The sequence below is a fragment of the Solea solea genome, chromosome 8, assembly GCF_958295425.1.
Source record: "Solea solea chromosome 8, fSolSol10.1, whole genome shotgun sequence".
Taxonomy (NCBI): domain Eukaryota; kingdom Metazoa; phylum Chordata; class Actinopteri; order Pleuronectiformes; family Soleidae; genus Solea; species Solea solea.
Genome location: NC_081141.1, coordinates 743,606 through 757,781, shown reverse-complemented (window position 1 = coordinate 757,781; position 14,176 = coordinate 743,606). Strand labels below are relative to the sequence as shown.

The following is a 14,176-nucleotide window of genomic DNA, read 5'->3' as shown; positions in this document are numbered from 1 at the left end:
GGGGGGCGGGGTCAAACTGGGTTTGATGTTTACAGTGGTTGATCTGTAGGATTTATTTATAGGTGCACACAAATTCTCACATATGTTCAAATCCTGAACATTAAACCCAGACGCTGTTCATCTCTGACTGACTAGAGCACACATGGGCAACATACGGCCCTGGGACCAGGTCCAGCCCGAGACATGAAGAGACAACGTCTCACACCTTCACAGTAATAGCATTTGCCTAGTGAAATACAGCCAGACTTTTATTTTGAAACACTCACAGGAAAGTGAGGTTACGTATCACACTCTAAAAACAACATGTATTTTTACTTAACGGTAAATGCTTTGCATTTTGCATTTAAAGATGGATTTGATGATTATTATTTCTTTAAAATCGACTTTTTGACATTTCCTTAGTGCCTGCAGTGCCTGGATCACCTCCCTAATCTGAAGTACGTTGTTTCCCCCGTTGTTTCCATCAGAACCCAAACTCAACTTAAATTTACAGACAGGCCACAAAGTCCAGCTCAGACGGCAGCTGACACAGAGGAGTTGTTCTTACAATGGAATCATATAGAATGAAAATGTGATGGAAGAGTCCATACAGTACTGTGTTTCTATGATTTCTATGCTCAGAATATAGAGGCAGCTTTGTTTGCTGACCTCGGGCTGGCCACAAGGTCATGTGGTCCAGGTCAGATTTCTTTGGAACAGATGGCTTCTCCTCTAACTGTGTGTGTGTGTGATACAGGATTAAAGCTAAACTGATTAGAATCAGGAAACCTTCTCATTCTTCACACTGACACACATACTATGAAAACTGGGTGGGTTTGTATGCTTCCATGGTCATTTATGCTGCCTCCAGGTATGTTATGTTCATTGTCATCCATCCATCCATCCATCCATCCATCACCCAACCAATGCCCTCCAAGCTTTCCCTGAGATCATCACCAAAATGAGGCACAAAAACGCTCTTTTATCACTAGAAACACCAGACAAAGACCAGAGAGTGGTGAAGTAACTTGAAGTGTCAAAATAAAACAGGAAAGGACTCAAATGAAAGTGAAAACACACTAACCCTAGCTGGATGTGACATAGACACTGTCTCAGGTCTAAAGATGAATCTGGTTTTTCTACAGTCACAACTGTTGTGTGTACAAATACAACATTGATCAAGTACCTCCTTCAGTAACAGAGGGCCACTGGATTACACAGTTAATCCCACTTTCAGCAGCAGGTAGTAAGTCACTGTGACCTGCCACTGCAGTAATGGCTGCTCTGCTGAAATTGTTCATCTGTCTGTATTTCTGTCGTCCCTCCTCCGTGTTCTTATGGCCCTGATTACTCCGTGTGTGTGTGTGTGTGTGTGTGTGTGTGTGTGGGGGGGGGGGGGGGGGGGTCATGTGAGAAATATCCAACTGGGTGAAAATCACTGGGAATCAATACTTGGGGATGATGAATATCCTATTCCATATTACATGGCAATCTGGTCTGTAGTTACCCAGCCAGCATGTCCATGTGGGCCCTATAAGGATTATATTCAGCATAATCTGCCCTCTTTGTACCCATTTAGTACCTCAGGTAGCATGGGAAGAAAACTGAGTGGCCAAACACGTGGACACCACAGACAAACCTGCTTGGGACCATATTGTATAAATCTTATGGGGCCCACAAGGACATGCTGGAAACAGGATCTTAGTGTGGACACAGCGCTGCAGTGACAGACTAACAGATGGATTTGGATTATATTTTGTTACAGTGGTGAAACAGGATAATCAATCAATGTTCAATGATCATTAGCATCATTCACATTATTTTCAGTAGAAGTCAAACTGCCTGTTCTTCGTCACATTCAAATCCAACTTTCTGTTAATTTTGATACACGATCTGAAGAAGTCGGTCAAACTGCTGACTCGTGAATCCATTAGTGAAGAAGACGATGCAGAAGTGGTGCTGGTTGCTGGAAGTCATTTTTTCTTAGTTTAATGCATTAACTCATGGAGTTAACCTGCAGCAACTTGACCATCTCAGCAGCTCCCAGGTTTTGGCTTTGTGTCCTTAAATGACTTAAAAACAGGATTTATCAAACAACAGAAGAACATTTTATCCGTACTGGTCAGTGTATTTCTTGGCATATCCAGACAGAGACAGAACTCTTACAGCTCTTACATCTGACGTGTCCACGTGGGACATTAAACGTCCTTCTCCCATTAGGCCTGAAAAAGCTCATTGTCACTGGTCTGGTCAAACTGTGGCTCATGCAAAAGGTGTTTATACAAGCTGTTTGAATAGTGCTACGTGGACATCATGACAGATAGTGAGAGTGAACAAATATTTGTCATGGCCAACCAGCTGTTTGTCAGGATGCCATTAAGGCAGCAGGTCGCATGGCACCTTCAAACATCAAACATGTTAGTTTGTCCTCTGTGACAGCATGTTCAGCCTTTACAGGTTCAGTATGCACTGAAGCAAGTGTCTACAAACATGTGCTTTAACCCCTCACCTGCAGGGAGGACATTAACAGAAGCTGGTAACATCTTATTATCGGGACTGAAACAACACTGCATTAAGAAAACACAATGTTATTGTGGTAAATGTAGAAGAAAAGAGGATAAATAATGAGTTTAGAACACTGAGCAGTTCTAATAAAAGCACGTTTTTATTAGAGCCCTGTGTTGCTGTGTCACGGTCGTCTCCATCCAATCCAATGATTGATGATTACTAGTTTAATGTTACACAACGTCCGTCTTTTTGCCAACCTATAAGAAAGTGACCTGGCTCTCACAATTTCTACGACCACTAAAACAACTCATCCACCTTCGTCTAAAATGACTGAAGTATGAAGTATCCATGATATCAGTATCAGTAAATACTCAGTGGTGACATTACTTCAGTTCTGTGTTCTGATGTAAACCAAACACAGCGTCAGTGCATGACAAGAACTCACAGTGCAATCACAGCCTTATCTTAAACAAAATGTTCTCTATCATGACATCACACTGACACAGTGAAATTAAAACAGTCCATTGTAAATGACGGCACCTTCACAGTGTGTTCCATAAAACTCATGGTCTTCTGGTTACAGCAGAAGCTGACATGATCTGTCTGTCCGTCTTTTGTCCTGTCTCCCCTCTCTCTCCTAATACTTAAATTCCTCCGCTTGGGACGGGGACTCCTTCCCGACCTGTAGTGGGCGCTCTACCCTTTCCTGGCTGAGAAGCATGGCCTTGGACTGTTATCCCAAACAACTCAAACACTCAAAGAGTCGGAGGTCACTATTCGATGAGGTTCCACTAACAACCGGACTCCCCGGCATAGAGGGCTGAGGTTGGAGCACACCCTCTGAAATACCACACACCCATAAAAATACATGCATTTTACACATCTATCATTTAGTACAGCGTGCCATGAACAGCACACAACATCACAGGTTTTTATCACACTGACAAATGAAGTTTTTCACTCTTTCTCTCTCTCTCTCTCTCTCTTAGCGAACTATATTCCCCCTAAACTCACAAATGACTGACCTTTGAACATTGCTGTGTTTAAACCTTTGCTTTTGAACCTTCTGTAAATGCCACATAATGTTATTGGGCTCTGGCAGCTGAGGATCATTAATCTCGCCTGTGCCGCTGGATTGGATGAGCAGCTATATCACTCTAAGTACAGACATCAGAGCAGAAGTGTAAACATCATTTGGACACTGCAGTTTTTCTGCTCAAATGGTTTTGATGTTGATGAAGAGAGACCTTCTTTTTCAAAGTGCACTGATGCACAGTGTTTGATCGATGTTGCCAGGAAGCTTGATAGTTATTCCATCGCTTCACACTCCGTCTCTTCCACAAAGATAGAATACCAGTTAGAGTTTAGTAAAGCCAGCGGCAGGAGGGGATTTTATGTGGTCTGCAAACAAAACATGCATTCAAATCAAAATATGAAAGGATTTATTTGGAATTTAATGAGTGTCATCTAGATCCGATTTCCGATTTTCAGTTAATTAATTACAACACATTTTATGTGAAATTCTGCAAATTTGTTTGGGAACCCAAAACATATCTCCCTCGAACCATCTGTGGGTCACAACCCAGTCTTTGGGAACACAGATGATAACCATACACTTTGAGGCCCAAAGTGGCAACAACTAGGATCAAACATTAAATGATTTAAAAATAATAATAATAATAAATGACTAAAATGCCAGGATACGATTTTGTCAAAAGGAAGTGAATTGTCCAGAGATGAGGTCGCAGTGACTCTCTCTTCACAACTGACATGTAATCATTATAAGATCTTGACCTTGAGATCATGTATGTTATGAATCAGCGTTGATTTCTGCTCCTAATTAGAAAAGAATCTCTCACACGATAAAAGTGTCAGTGACACTAAAATGGAACCGCTTCATTCTTTTAGACCAAAGTTGAGGAAAATAAACTGGAAAAGTTTTGACCAAAAGCAGCCGTGGGTCATCAATAGAGGGCGCTAGGGTGCTGCCGGCCACCTGTTTCACACTGGTCCAATATGGAGAAGAAAGACATATTTTAATAATAGTTAAGTAATATTTGACTTTAGATTGATCAAATAACACATGCACATACACAATGTTTGAATTAGCGTCTTAGAGCAAAGTGAGTATAAAAGAGTCATAAGTGTTTTGGTGCAGACACATATGAATCAGGTCGGGATGAACAAACTATTTCTTTGGACCCATGTTCCAAACCCAACAGGAAGGCAGCCATTTTAGATTGAACAGCCATGTTTGGACAAACTCTTCCTAGAGCTTCACTCTGGACAAGAAAAGCTTAACTGAATATCTCATGGTGTCATTTAGGGGGCGGCACATTTGCAGCAAATACTGATTTTTTTGCCATAAAAACTGAACTATTATAACATTGTGATGGAAGGTCCCATCTGAACCAAACTTACTATGATTGATTATAGTCCCATGAAGACTATGTGAAAACAGCCACCACTGTTGAAAAGAACACTGGGGTTAAGTATAGTAGTATAGTAGTATAGTATAATAGCACACACTGGATTGTGTGTATACAACATCTTACTCCTCCTGTACTCTGTACAAGGTGATATTTGCATTCTTTTGGTCAGTAAATCAGTTCAGCTTGTCTGCATCTGCATCCATCTGTGCACGCTCATGATGCTTTATGATCAAAGTTTAGCTGCAACAGAGAGGAAACATCATGCAAGTGCATTTATGAAATCAACAGCAATGATTAACTCCATCATTTCAACAGCACTAATTGTTTTATTTAATATTATGTTTTGTCACTTTGGCATCCAGACACACTGTGATGAACACACACACACACACACACACACACACACACACACACACACACACGCACACACACAGGGATGCTCCAGACTCTCAGGGAAATTGAAAAGAAAGTGAGGCTGAGCGGCTCAGACAGTCGTGGCAGGAAGTGTCACAGGATGATGACAAACGTCTGTTTTCTGCTTCACATCACCTGCAGCCGGGAGAACCTTCAGACTTTCATCAACTACACACACACACACACACACACACATACATGAGACGACATGCAATCATTCATGCACACATTGGTGTTCACACACACACACACACACACGCCATGTGTAGTCACTTTATTCTAAAATCTAAAATCCATTCAAATTTTATTTAATCAGATGAAAAAAGAAGACATTTCCAGGTCATTAATCTGGTAGAGGTTCTCAGTGGGGGAGCCCGTCTCCCTCCACACACACACGCACACACACACACACCACTCTAACAGTCATTTAGGAGAAAGAGTAAACACAGGAGATTGATTGGGTTCAAAGGGACTAAATAATGTCCCAAACAGCAGAAGATAGAAACATGTACACTCAAAGAAATGAAACTCAGGTGCTGTTTGCATTAAATAGTTATTTCAACTGAAATTATTGAATAATTCTGTGTTTTGGATTCAAATGAAGAATGTCAAATAGCATGTACTTAACTTTATAGTTTGTTGTAATTAACAAACAATAATGAGCATAATTTATGTAAGCAAGTTAATTAAGATGTACATCAGGCCTAGAGGGGCGGTTCCCACAGGTACTTGCACATGCTCAGTAAGAAGAAGGCTGAAGGCGCCACTTTCTGGACTTGTACTCTGCTGTCCTGCCACATGTCTCGGATTTCTTCATAATCAACGACCATCCGTTAATATTCAGGTAAGTTAATGACTAAACAAAAAATTACAAACTAAAATATGCTTGTTTTATACCAGTTGATGAGTATTTATGATTTTGGATTGATGGTATAGGTTGTGGTAAGATGAAAAACAGAAATATTTTTGCTAGCTTGACTCCATTTAGCTTTCCACGTTGTGCACATAAAATGACCTGGTTAGCCATTTTTTATTTATTTATAATAATCAATCTCTTAAACGCACTAAAAATTGTCTTTCGGAGTTTAGATAAATATGTACTTAATTGGCTGTAGGTTAATTTGTAAGGAACTTCAACCTATTGTTAACTGGCGGCTAACAGTAAATGGACATAATTTGTATTATGTTGGGGAGAGAAAGTTTGTTGCTGAATCCCACGTTTCATAACAAACTGCAAAATCATTTAACATGGCGTACTTCCCACACATAAATTTGATGTCATTAACTGTTCCATGGTGCATCACAGAAAATGATCCGCCATTTCTTTCTCCATATAGAAACGCACAGTGTCTTCGCGTCATGTGTAGTGTTACTCTACATTCCTAAATTTTAACCGTTGCTCCTTCAAATTTTTTTTTTTTTTAATTTTTGCAAATACCGCTGCATGTCTCCTCCCTTTACAGCAGAGTCGTGTATTCGCGTTACGTAAACTACAGATAACTATCTTGCGTAGTATCTACTCTTTTGGGGTTTGCTGATTTTGAAAATCTCCAAACGTTATGGCGAGTGGGGAGGGGAATGGTGGGTGACTGAGCACCTCAAATTGCGGCAGCGGTACTCGCGTCACACATTTCTCACGCTTTATAAGTGATAAATTACTTCACATACATTAGTAATCTATGAATCGAGGATGCAAATGCAGATTGCTCTGCGTAGTTCACGCATACAGCTTTCTTGGACTAGCGACCTATCAGCCAACCAGAAAATATTATTCACTGTTGCTGGGCAGAATGGACGCGCTGTGCTCTGGTTCACGTGCTTGTCTGACGTCCGCCCGTACCTGCACAACTGGAGTCGCGGGACTAGATTTTTTGGGGTTCTTGTACGGAAATACACTGAACATTTTGTAAACACAACGGCGCAGTTTTTCTACCGACCGAATAAACAGGAGCACACTTAGCTCGCGTGGACTCTGATTTGATGTAGTAAAGTAAAATACAATGTGGTGTCAACACGGGATCTTTTAGTCTGAAAAGTAAACTGAACATTTTCCTGCTCGTGTCTCCTCACCCAGCCCCATCAAGAAATATATATATATATATTTTTAAATATAGGCTATGATTGAAATATTCAAAATCGAAATATTGTTTTATTGTTTTTATTTAATGTTTAAATGTTTACACTCATCCTTTAAAAATCAATTCTAAGTCAAAAACAGGTTGTGTGTGTGTGTTTACATATATATATGTGTATATGTATACATATATAGCCTTTTAATCATTAACTTTTCTCCTTATTGTCATTTGCATTTGTGTATGTTTTCTACATTCTTAAAAAGGAAGGAACTTCAAAACTGCACAGCTGTAAAATTAAGATTTAAGACGGATGCCAGACCAGCAACCTAACATTAGTGGTGAGTTTAGTACCTGAAAAATATCTCAATAAATGTAATACCTGGATGCAGTCATTTTAATAGCAACATACATATGATATATGTCAGATCTTAGAAACCTAATAAGGTCTTATCATATTTAAGAACTTTACAAATGAATGACCAATAATCTCTTTGTCTTTTTTTCTTTAGGTTATGAATGTGGAGATGCAAGCAATGTGCTGAAACTCTATCTACAAGGTACCAATTACTGAAGCATTACAAATTAAAACATGGGCATTTTGGTCAAAGACACACATTTCCATGCACATACTATGACTGCCCTTGTTCATTCAAAACATGGAATGCTCTGAAAACTCATTTAAGCAGATGTCATGTTGAAGAAATACTTGGAACGAGTGCAGAGCTTGTAACATTTACATGTATTTTGTGTCCAGGAAGTGTCTTTTCATCGAGTAGAGAGTACTTTTCACACACCAACAACCATTTAAAAAAATATGAGACTGTCCCTTGCATGTTTCAGAATTGTTCTTTTCAGACTAATATATATGCTACCTTTAAATCTCATAAAAACAGGAAACATGGCACTTGGACAGTAAAAGACCTGAAAGAGGAAATAGTGAAAATTTGTGATATAAGTGAGGACCGCACATCTGAAGAACATTGCAGCGATCTTGCAGGAACTGCCTCTGTTTTATCATCTCCCCATTTAATTAATTCTGACACTGAAAATGAGAACCTGCAAAACATCATAATTGAGAAATTTGCATCTGTTCTTTTGAAATTGGAGATTTACTCACATGTACCAAGCTTAGCAGTTGATGAGTTTCTTGAAGAACTGCATTTTATTTTAACCTCTGCTGTATTGCCTATATCAAAAAGTACAGCTATTGATATTTTCAAAAAGCATGACCTTAATGTTGATCAGTCAGTAATTGATGAGCTGAGCATTGCTATTTCTGCTCACAATCCCTTGTTAAAAGCAATAGCTAAGAATGGTCATCTAGCTTCAGCTTTTAAACGTAAACAATTTTATAAGGAGCATTTTAAGGTTGTAGAACCTGTTGAGTATTTACTTGAAGGAAGGCCTAACAACAAAACGTTCCAATATGTTCCCTTAATCAAGTCCCTACAACAACTGCTCAGTCGAAATGATGTGATCGATAAAGTTGTTGATAGTCTTACTGTCTCTTCTGTGACTCAACAGCAGTATTTGTCTTTCAAAGATGGTGAACACTACAAGAACAATCAGTTTTTTTCAGGTGAACAACTAAGACTCTCAGTATGCCTGTATATAGATGACTTTGAAGTTTGTAATCCATTGGGAACATCGAGGAAGAAGCACAAACTGTGTGTTGTTTATTGGACTTTAGGTAATTTGCCACCTGGTTCAAGTTCAGCCTTGTCCTCAATTTATCTTTCATTATTGTGCAAAAGTGATTATGTTAAATCATTTGGGTACAAAAAAATATTTGAGCCCCTTTTGTGTGATATAAGGATCTTGGAACAGCAAGGGTTGTTTATTCCACAGCTTGGGTCATTTATAAAGGGTACAGTACAATGTGTAATTGCTGATAACCTTGCTGCTCATGGGCTTGCTGGGTTTCTAGAGAGTTTTTCCAGCAAGTATTTTTGCCGATTTTGTACAGCGCAGATTGATGACATTCAGTCACAGGAGGTGAAATCAGGAGCTTTCCACCTCAGAAGTAAAGAAAGACATCAGCTTCATGTCAGAAAAGCTGAGGAAGAGCAGGTTCACTGTTTTGGTGTTAAAAGAGCTTGTGTGTTGACAGACAGTCTATCGCACTTTGATGTCCTTAATGGTTATCCCCCAGACATCGCACATGATCTTTTTGAGGGCATAGTTCCAGTTGAACTAGCGCACTGCATTACTGCACTGCTGTCAAAAAAGTACTTTTCTCTTGACCAATTCAATAATCTAATACGTTTGTTTCCATACAAGTGGGGGGACAAGACAAACCGCCCACATTTGTTAACACAAACCTACAGAAATAAAAAAACAATAGGGGGAAATGCCCACGAGAACTGGTGTCTTCTCAGATTGCTTCCTTTGATGGTTGGGAATCTTGTCCCCCCAGATGAACCTGTGTGGCAGGTCATTTTGGATTTAAAGGATATTGTGGAAGTAGTTGTCGCCCCCATTCATTATGCAGAAACAATTGCATATTTGGAGTGCAAAATTTCAGAGCACAGAAAAAAATACCAGGAAGCCTTTCCTGATCAAAGATTGTTGCCAAAACATCATTTTCTAGAACATTATCCAGAGATGATTAAATGTTTTGGTCCTCTTGTAGCATTATGGACGATGCGATTTGAAGCCAAACATAGCTTTTTTAAGCAGATTGTTAGGCACACGAAGAACTTCAGAAATATTACATTGTCCTTGGCAAAAAAACACCAACTGATTGTGGGCTATCATATGGCCAGACCTGAAAGTGAACAATATTCCCCAGAAGTAACACAAGTCTCAAAGGTCCCAATTGAAGTTCTCAATGAAGACATTGCAAACGTTCTCACTCAGAAATACCCTGGGATCACAGTTGTAAACTTAGTCCATAGTGCAACCTTCATTGGCTTTAACTACAAAAAGGGCATGATAGTTGTGCATGGGTCTTGTGGTGGTTTGCCAGAATTTGCAGAAATAATTCAGCCATGCATTTTACAAGATGGTGTCAGTTTCATCATCAGGAAATTTTGCTCATGGTATAGGGAGCACTACAGAGCCTATGAGTTGCATCCAACAAGAGAGCTGGTGATTCTGGATGTGAAGGAGCTTGCTGACCCATACCCTTTGGCTGACTATAATGTTGGATCCATACGAATGGTGACATTAAAGAGATTTGTACATGTGACGGGTAACTTCTTTAATATGATAAAATAATTACTGTCCAATATGTTAAATAAGAAATGACTGTCACTCATGAGTACTTAAAAGGCTGGAATCTGGCCTTTTAATTTCTAACAATTGTCTGCTTTTCTTTTCAGATTAAATACAAGATGGCTGCAACTATAAGAGTTGTACTTGGAGTAAATGATGCATCCAAACTGGCTCTTCCAACTGGAATACCAGGTTCAGTGGCAGACCTTAAAGAAGAGATTAAAAGACATTTTGGCTTGTCAGGAAACTTTAGACTTCAGTACAGAGACACTGAATTTGACAATGAGTTTGTGAACTTGTCATGTACTTCAGACATCAAAGACAAGAGCACAGTGAAGATAATTTACTTAACAAATGATACAAATGCGTCTCTACCTCACCATGAGCCCACTGCTTCACCTCAAGGAGTTGATAATACGTCTTTATCATCTTTTTCATCAACATCAGACACTGACATACTATCCTCCCCTGGATCTGCATCTTCAGGGTCCTCCCTCAGATCACAGCCATGGCCTCATACCTTCCCACTACCTCAGTTCAATTATGAGGTCGACGTTCAGCTGGAGAAGGCCAACCTGGCCTTTCACAGCAGTGGAACACTGCTGTGTCCAAGTACCAAACTTAAGTCTGCTATCCTTGAAAGTTTGGCATCAGAAATTATCAAATACAAAATGTATCCTTCAAGTGCAGACCTTGATGATGTGAGTCAAGCTTTGATAACAAAACATCCTTGTTTAAAGGAGCAAGGATCCGTTTCTGGGTACTATGGTTGGAAAATCAGTTTAAAATACAAAATGGCCAACTACCGCACCAGACTGAGGGGCATTGGCTGCCCAGAGTTGAGCATAAATGCTATGAAAGAAAAGGATGGTTCCCTGAACCACAGCCCAAACCAGGTGAAAAAGCCTCGGAAAGCCGAAGTCAACTACTGTCCTGGTTATCCTGCAGGCGAATCTAAAGAGAGTCTTGAGGCTGAAAGACAAGCACTTCTAGTGGAGGTGAAAAAGAAGAACCAAGAGCAGATTAAAAACAAAATGGAAAGAACATTTGCCTATAGAAGGCAGGAAATTATCCAGGATATGCCCTTCATCACAGAGTTACGGAGCAGATGGCCTGCTCTGTTTTCAGAAAGAGAGGTAAAAATGTTCTAACCCTGTTATGGTGAACATGCCATCCCTTGGTAGCATGTGGTTTTTATTCAGATGTGGCTTTTTAGCTTGAAAGTATATTACTATGTTTCAGGTTGATGCAGAATTTGCCAGAATCACCACTGTCCCACTACGGTCTACTTTCATGTTTCAACTTGATCGGCATACTGACAACTTACTGAAGGTCTTCCGTAAGAAGGGAGGGGCAGCAGGACAGAAAATTAAGGTCATTTTGGCAGCAATGGACAAGGTATATATGATTTTAAATATTTTAACTTTATTGTATGTATAAGTCTCTCCTACTTTTCTGTATCGTGTGCAAAACCTTTTATTTGTCTCCTGTAGGATCCAAGTATTGAAAAACGGAGAGATTGTGTGCTCAAAGCAGTGTCTGTGTACCTAAATGAAGATCCACAACATCTCATTAAGGAATACATGGTAAATTTCAAAGAACTGTTTTAAACAAAACTGAAATATTGATTCATTCATTTTAATGTTTCTGCGTTAGACAATGTTAACTTTTTTTGTCTGCTTGTTGACCATGTGACTTATTGTTTTGACCTGGTTTGATTATTACTTTTTGTAATTAGAACAGTTTTAATATTTCATTGTTGTATTTAAATTTTGGGGGAGAAAACACAAGTTTTGCACTTCCCTTCCAAGAACTTGCTAATCAGCTAGGACATCACAGGTTCAAAATCAACTTTCATAACTTTATAAATAAATTTGAGAGTGAAAAGATAAAAATTCTACCTGCAGAGATCAGTATGGTTAAATAATTAAATATTGTTCTGAACAAATATTCCTGTATTTTTTAATGGCATTTTGCAATTTTGTCCTGAATCAATGTCAAATGAGCTGCCTAGGTTTTAGAATGGTAGACAAAACATAAGACAACACTTTTGGGATTATATGCATTCAAAACTTCAACATTTTTCTTTTTATCATTCTTCCACATTCAGGATCTTGATCCTGGTGCAAAGAAAGATATGGAGGAAACAATGATGGGAGTCTACGTCATTTGGCATGAGGGAGCAGCGGACACTGATGAAGCTGAGGATGTCGGTATCATTATAGAGGGAGTTGAAGTGCTTCAGGGTCTCAGGTATTTTGCTAATGGGTGTGCACTACTGCTTGGCCTGATCTACAGCTTAAATCTAAGCTATCCCAAAGACTTAAGATACACTTTTGAGTTTGTCCAAAAAGTATTGCTGGATTTGGATGGAAACAGAATGTCTGCAAAGGTGCAGGTCTTGAAAAACCGACTGCACGAGTAGCTTCACTGCACAAGGCAATATCTGTGATGTTCACTGCTTTTTGTTTTACATGGTGTTATTATGTATACTGTATCAGCAATGTTAAATGTCAGCTGTTAAAGTCTGTTCAGGCTTGCCTTGTTTTTTGCCATATGGTGTGCTAAAGTTCTGTCCTTGGAGGTATCTGCTTGCTTTTGGTATTTATTTTTTTACAAAACCAAAAGGCGTTGAATTTAATGTCATAATGACCAAGCACCAAGTTTCAATTTTTACTTGAATACACTATGATTATTATCGTTGGTTTTGCTTTGTATTGAATAGTGTATCTTTTAAAGGGCCACTGATGTTTACTGTTTTATTACAGTTAGAAAAACATTTGTTGTGATTCACTTTAAATTCAATACCTAATGGATATTTTTGGTTTCACACTGTTTACATGTGCAGCCTAATTGAGCCAAAGGCATAGCTTGACTAAGACAGATAACTGGACATATTGCAGAGTCCAAGTCTACATGCAGAGGAGAACATGTTATCATTGGCTGTGTTTAGCTTATCGTTCAAAGTGTTTCTTTACTGTAGCTTTCACTTTTGCCAGAGCCATTGTATTGTTGTTGTTTTTTCAGCAACAGTACTGTAGTTCATACGTTGTCTCCTACTACCTGAAAAGACCGGGAGGAGTATTTTTTGGTTTGTGGACGAAAATAGATTTTAGTTTGGGCTTTGAGAAATGTGTAATTTTCTGTTTAATGGTACAACTCAATTTTGTTTTATGGGTATCTGGGATGTAACCAGACTGCACTTTTGATTTAAGCCCATGTTTATTTGTGGTCAGTCTTGTCTGAAAATTAAAATAAAGGCAGGTGAAAGGACTTTTTTGTGTAGAATTACATTTTTAATAAATATACACAATTTAATTAAATTAAGCTTGACATTGATAATTAAATTGAACATGACAAATTAATTAAATCCAACATAAAAGGGTTAAATTATTTCATCATTAATGAGTTTAGTACATCTAATATTATAGTGTTAAGTAAATGTGACTTAACTGTATGATGTAGAATATATTTAGATCTATTAAGTGAAATATGCATAAAAGTAAATAGTAATAATTACATACATGGTTATTCTTGCATTTAATTAATTGT

At 38.7% G+C, this 14,176-nt stretch overlaps 1 protein-coding gene across 4 annotated transcripts; it reads left to right on the top strand.

The window, feature by feature from the left end:
- The first annotated feature begins 5,844 nt into the window (after nucleotides 1-5,844).
- LOC131463480 (sterile alpha motif domain-containing protein 3-like) lies at nucleotides 5,845-13,897 on the top strand. Of its 4 annotated transcripts, XM_058635212.1 has the most exons (8): nucleotides 5,845-6,177; nucleotides 7,672-7,746; nucleotides 7,918-7,965; nucleotides 10,456-10,601; nucleotides 10,732-11,760; nucleotides 11,867-12,022; nucleotides 12,118-12,210; nucleotides 12,735-13,897. In XM_058635212.1, the coding sequence occupies exons 5-8, from the start codon at nucleotides 10,744-10,746 to the stop codon at nucleotides 13,047-13,049; spliced, it is 1,581 nt and encodes a 526-aa protein (XP_058491195.1). In that variant the 5' UTR covers nucleotides 5,845-6,177; nucleotides 7,672-7,746; nucleotides 7,918-7,965; nucleotides 10,456-10,601; nucleotides 10,732-10,743; the 3' UTR covers nucleotides 13,050-13,897. The 4 variants fall into 4 exon arrangements, 2 of the variants coding, with proteins under 2 accessions (XP_058491195.1, XP_058491196.1); XR_009241050.1 differs by having other exon boundaries at nucleotides 7,918-10,601; XM_058635213.1 differs by lacking the exon at nucleotides 10,456-10,601.
- The last annotated feature ends 279 nt before the right edge of the window (nucleotides 13,898-14,176 follow it).

Bases quoted from the DNA above. Each gene is read 5' to 3' on its own strand.
- LOC131463480 (XM_058635213.1), top strand. From the start codon at position 10,744: ATGGCTGCAACTATAAGAGTTGTACTTGGAGTAAATGATGCATCCAAA. The intron at 12,023-12,117 runs GTATATATGATT...TGTCTCCTGTAG, and splicing joins TTTTGGCAGCAATGGACAAG to GATCCAAGTATTGAAAAACG. The intron at 12,211-12,734 runs GTAAATTTCAAA...TTCCACATTCAG, and splicing joins ATCTCATTAAGGAATACATG to GATCTTGATCCTGGTGCAAA.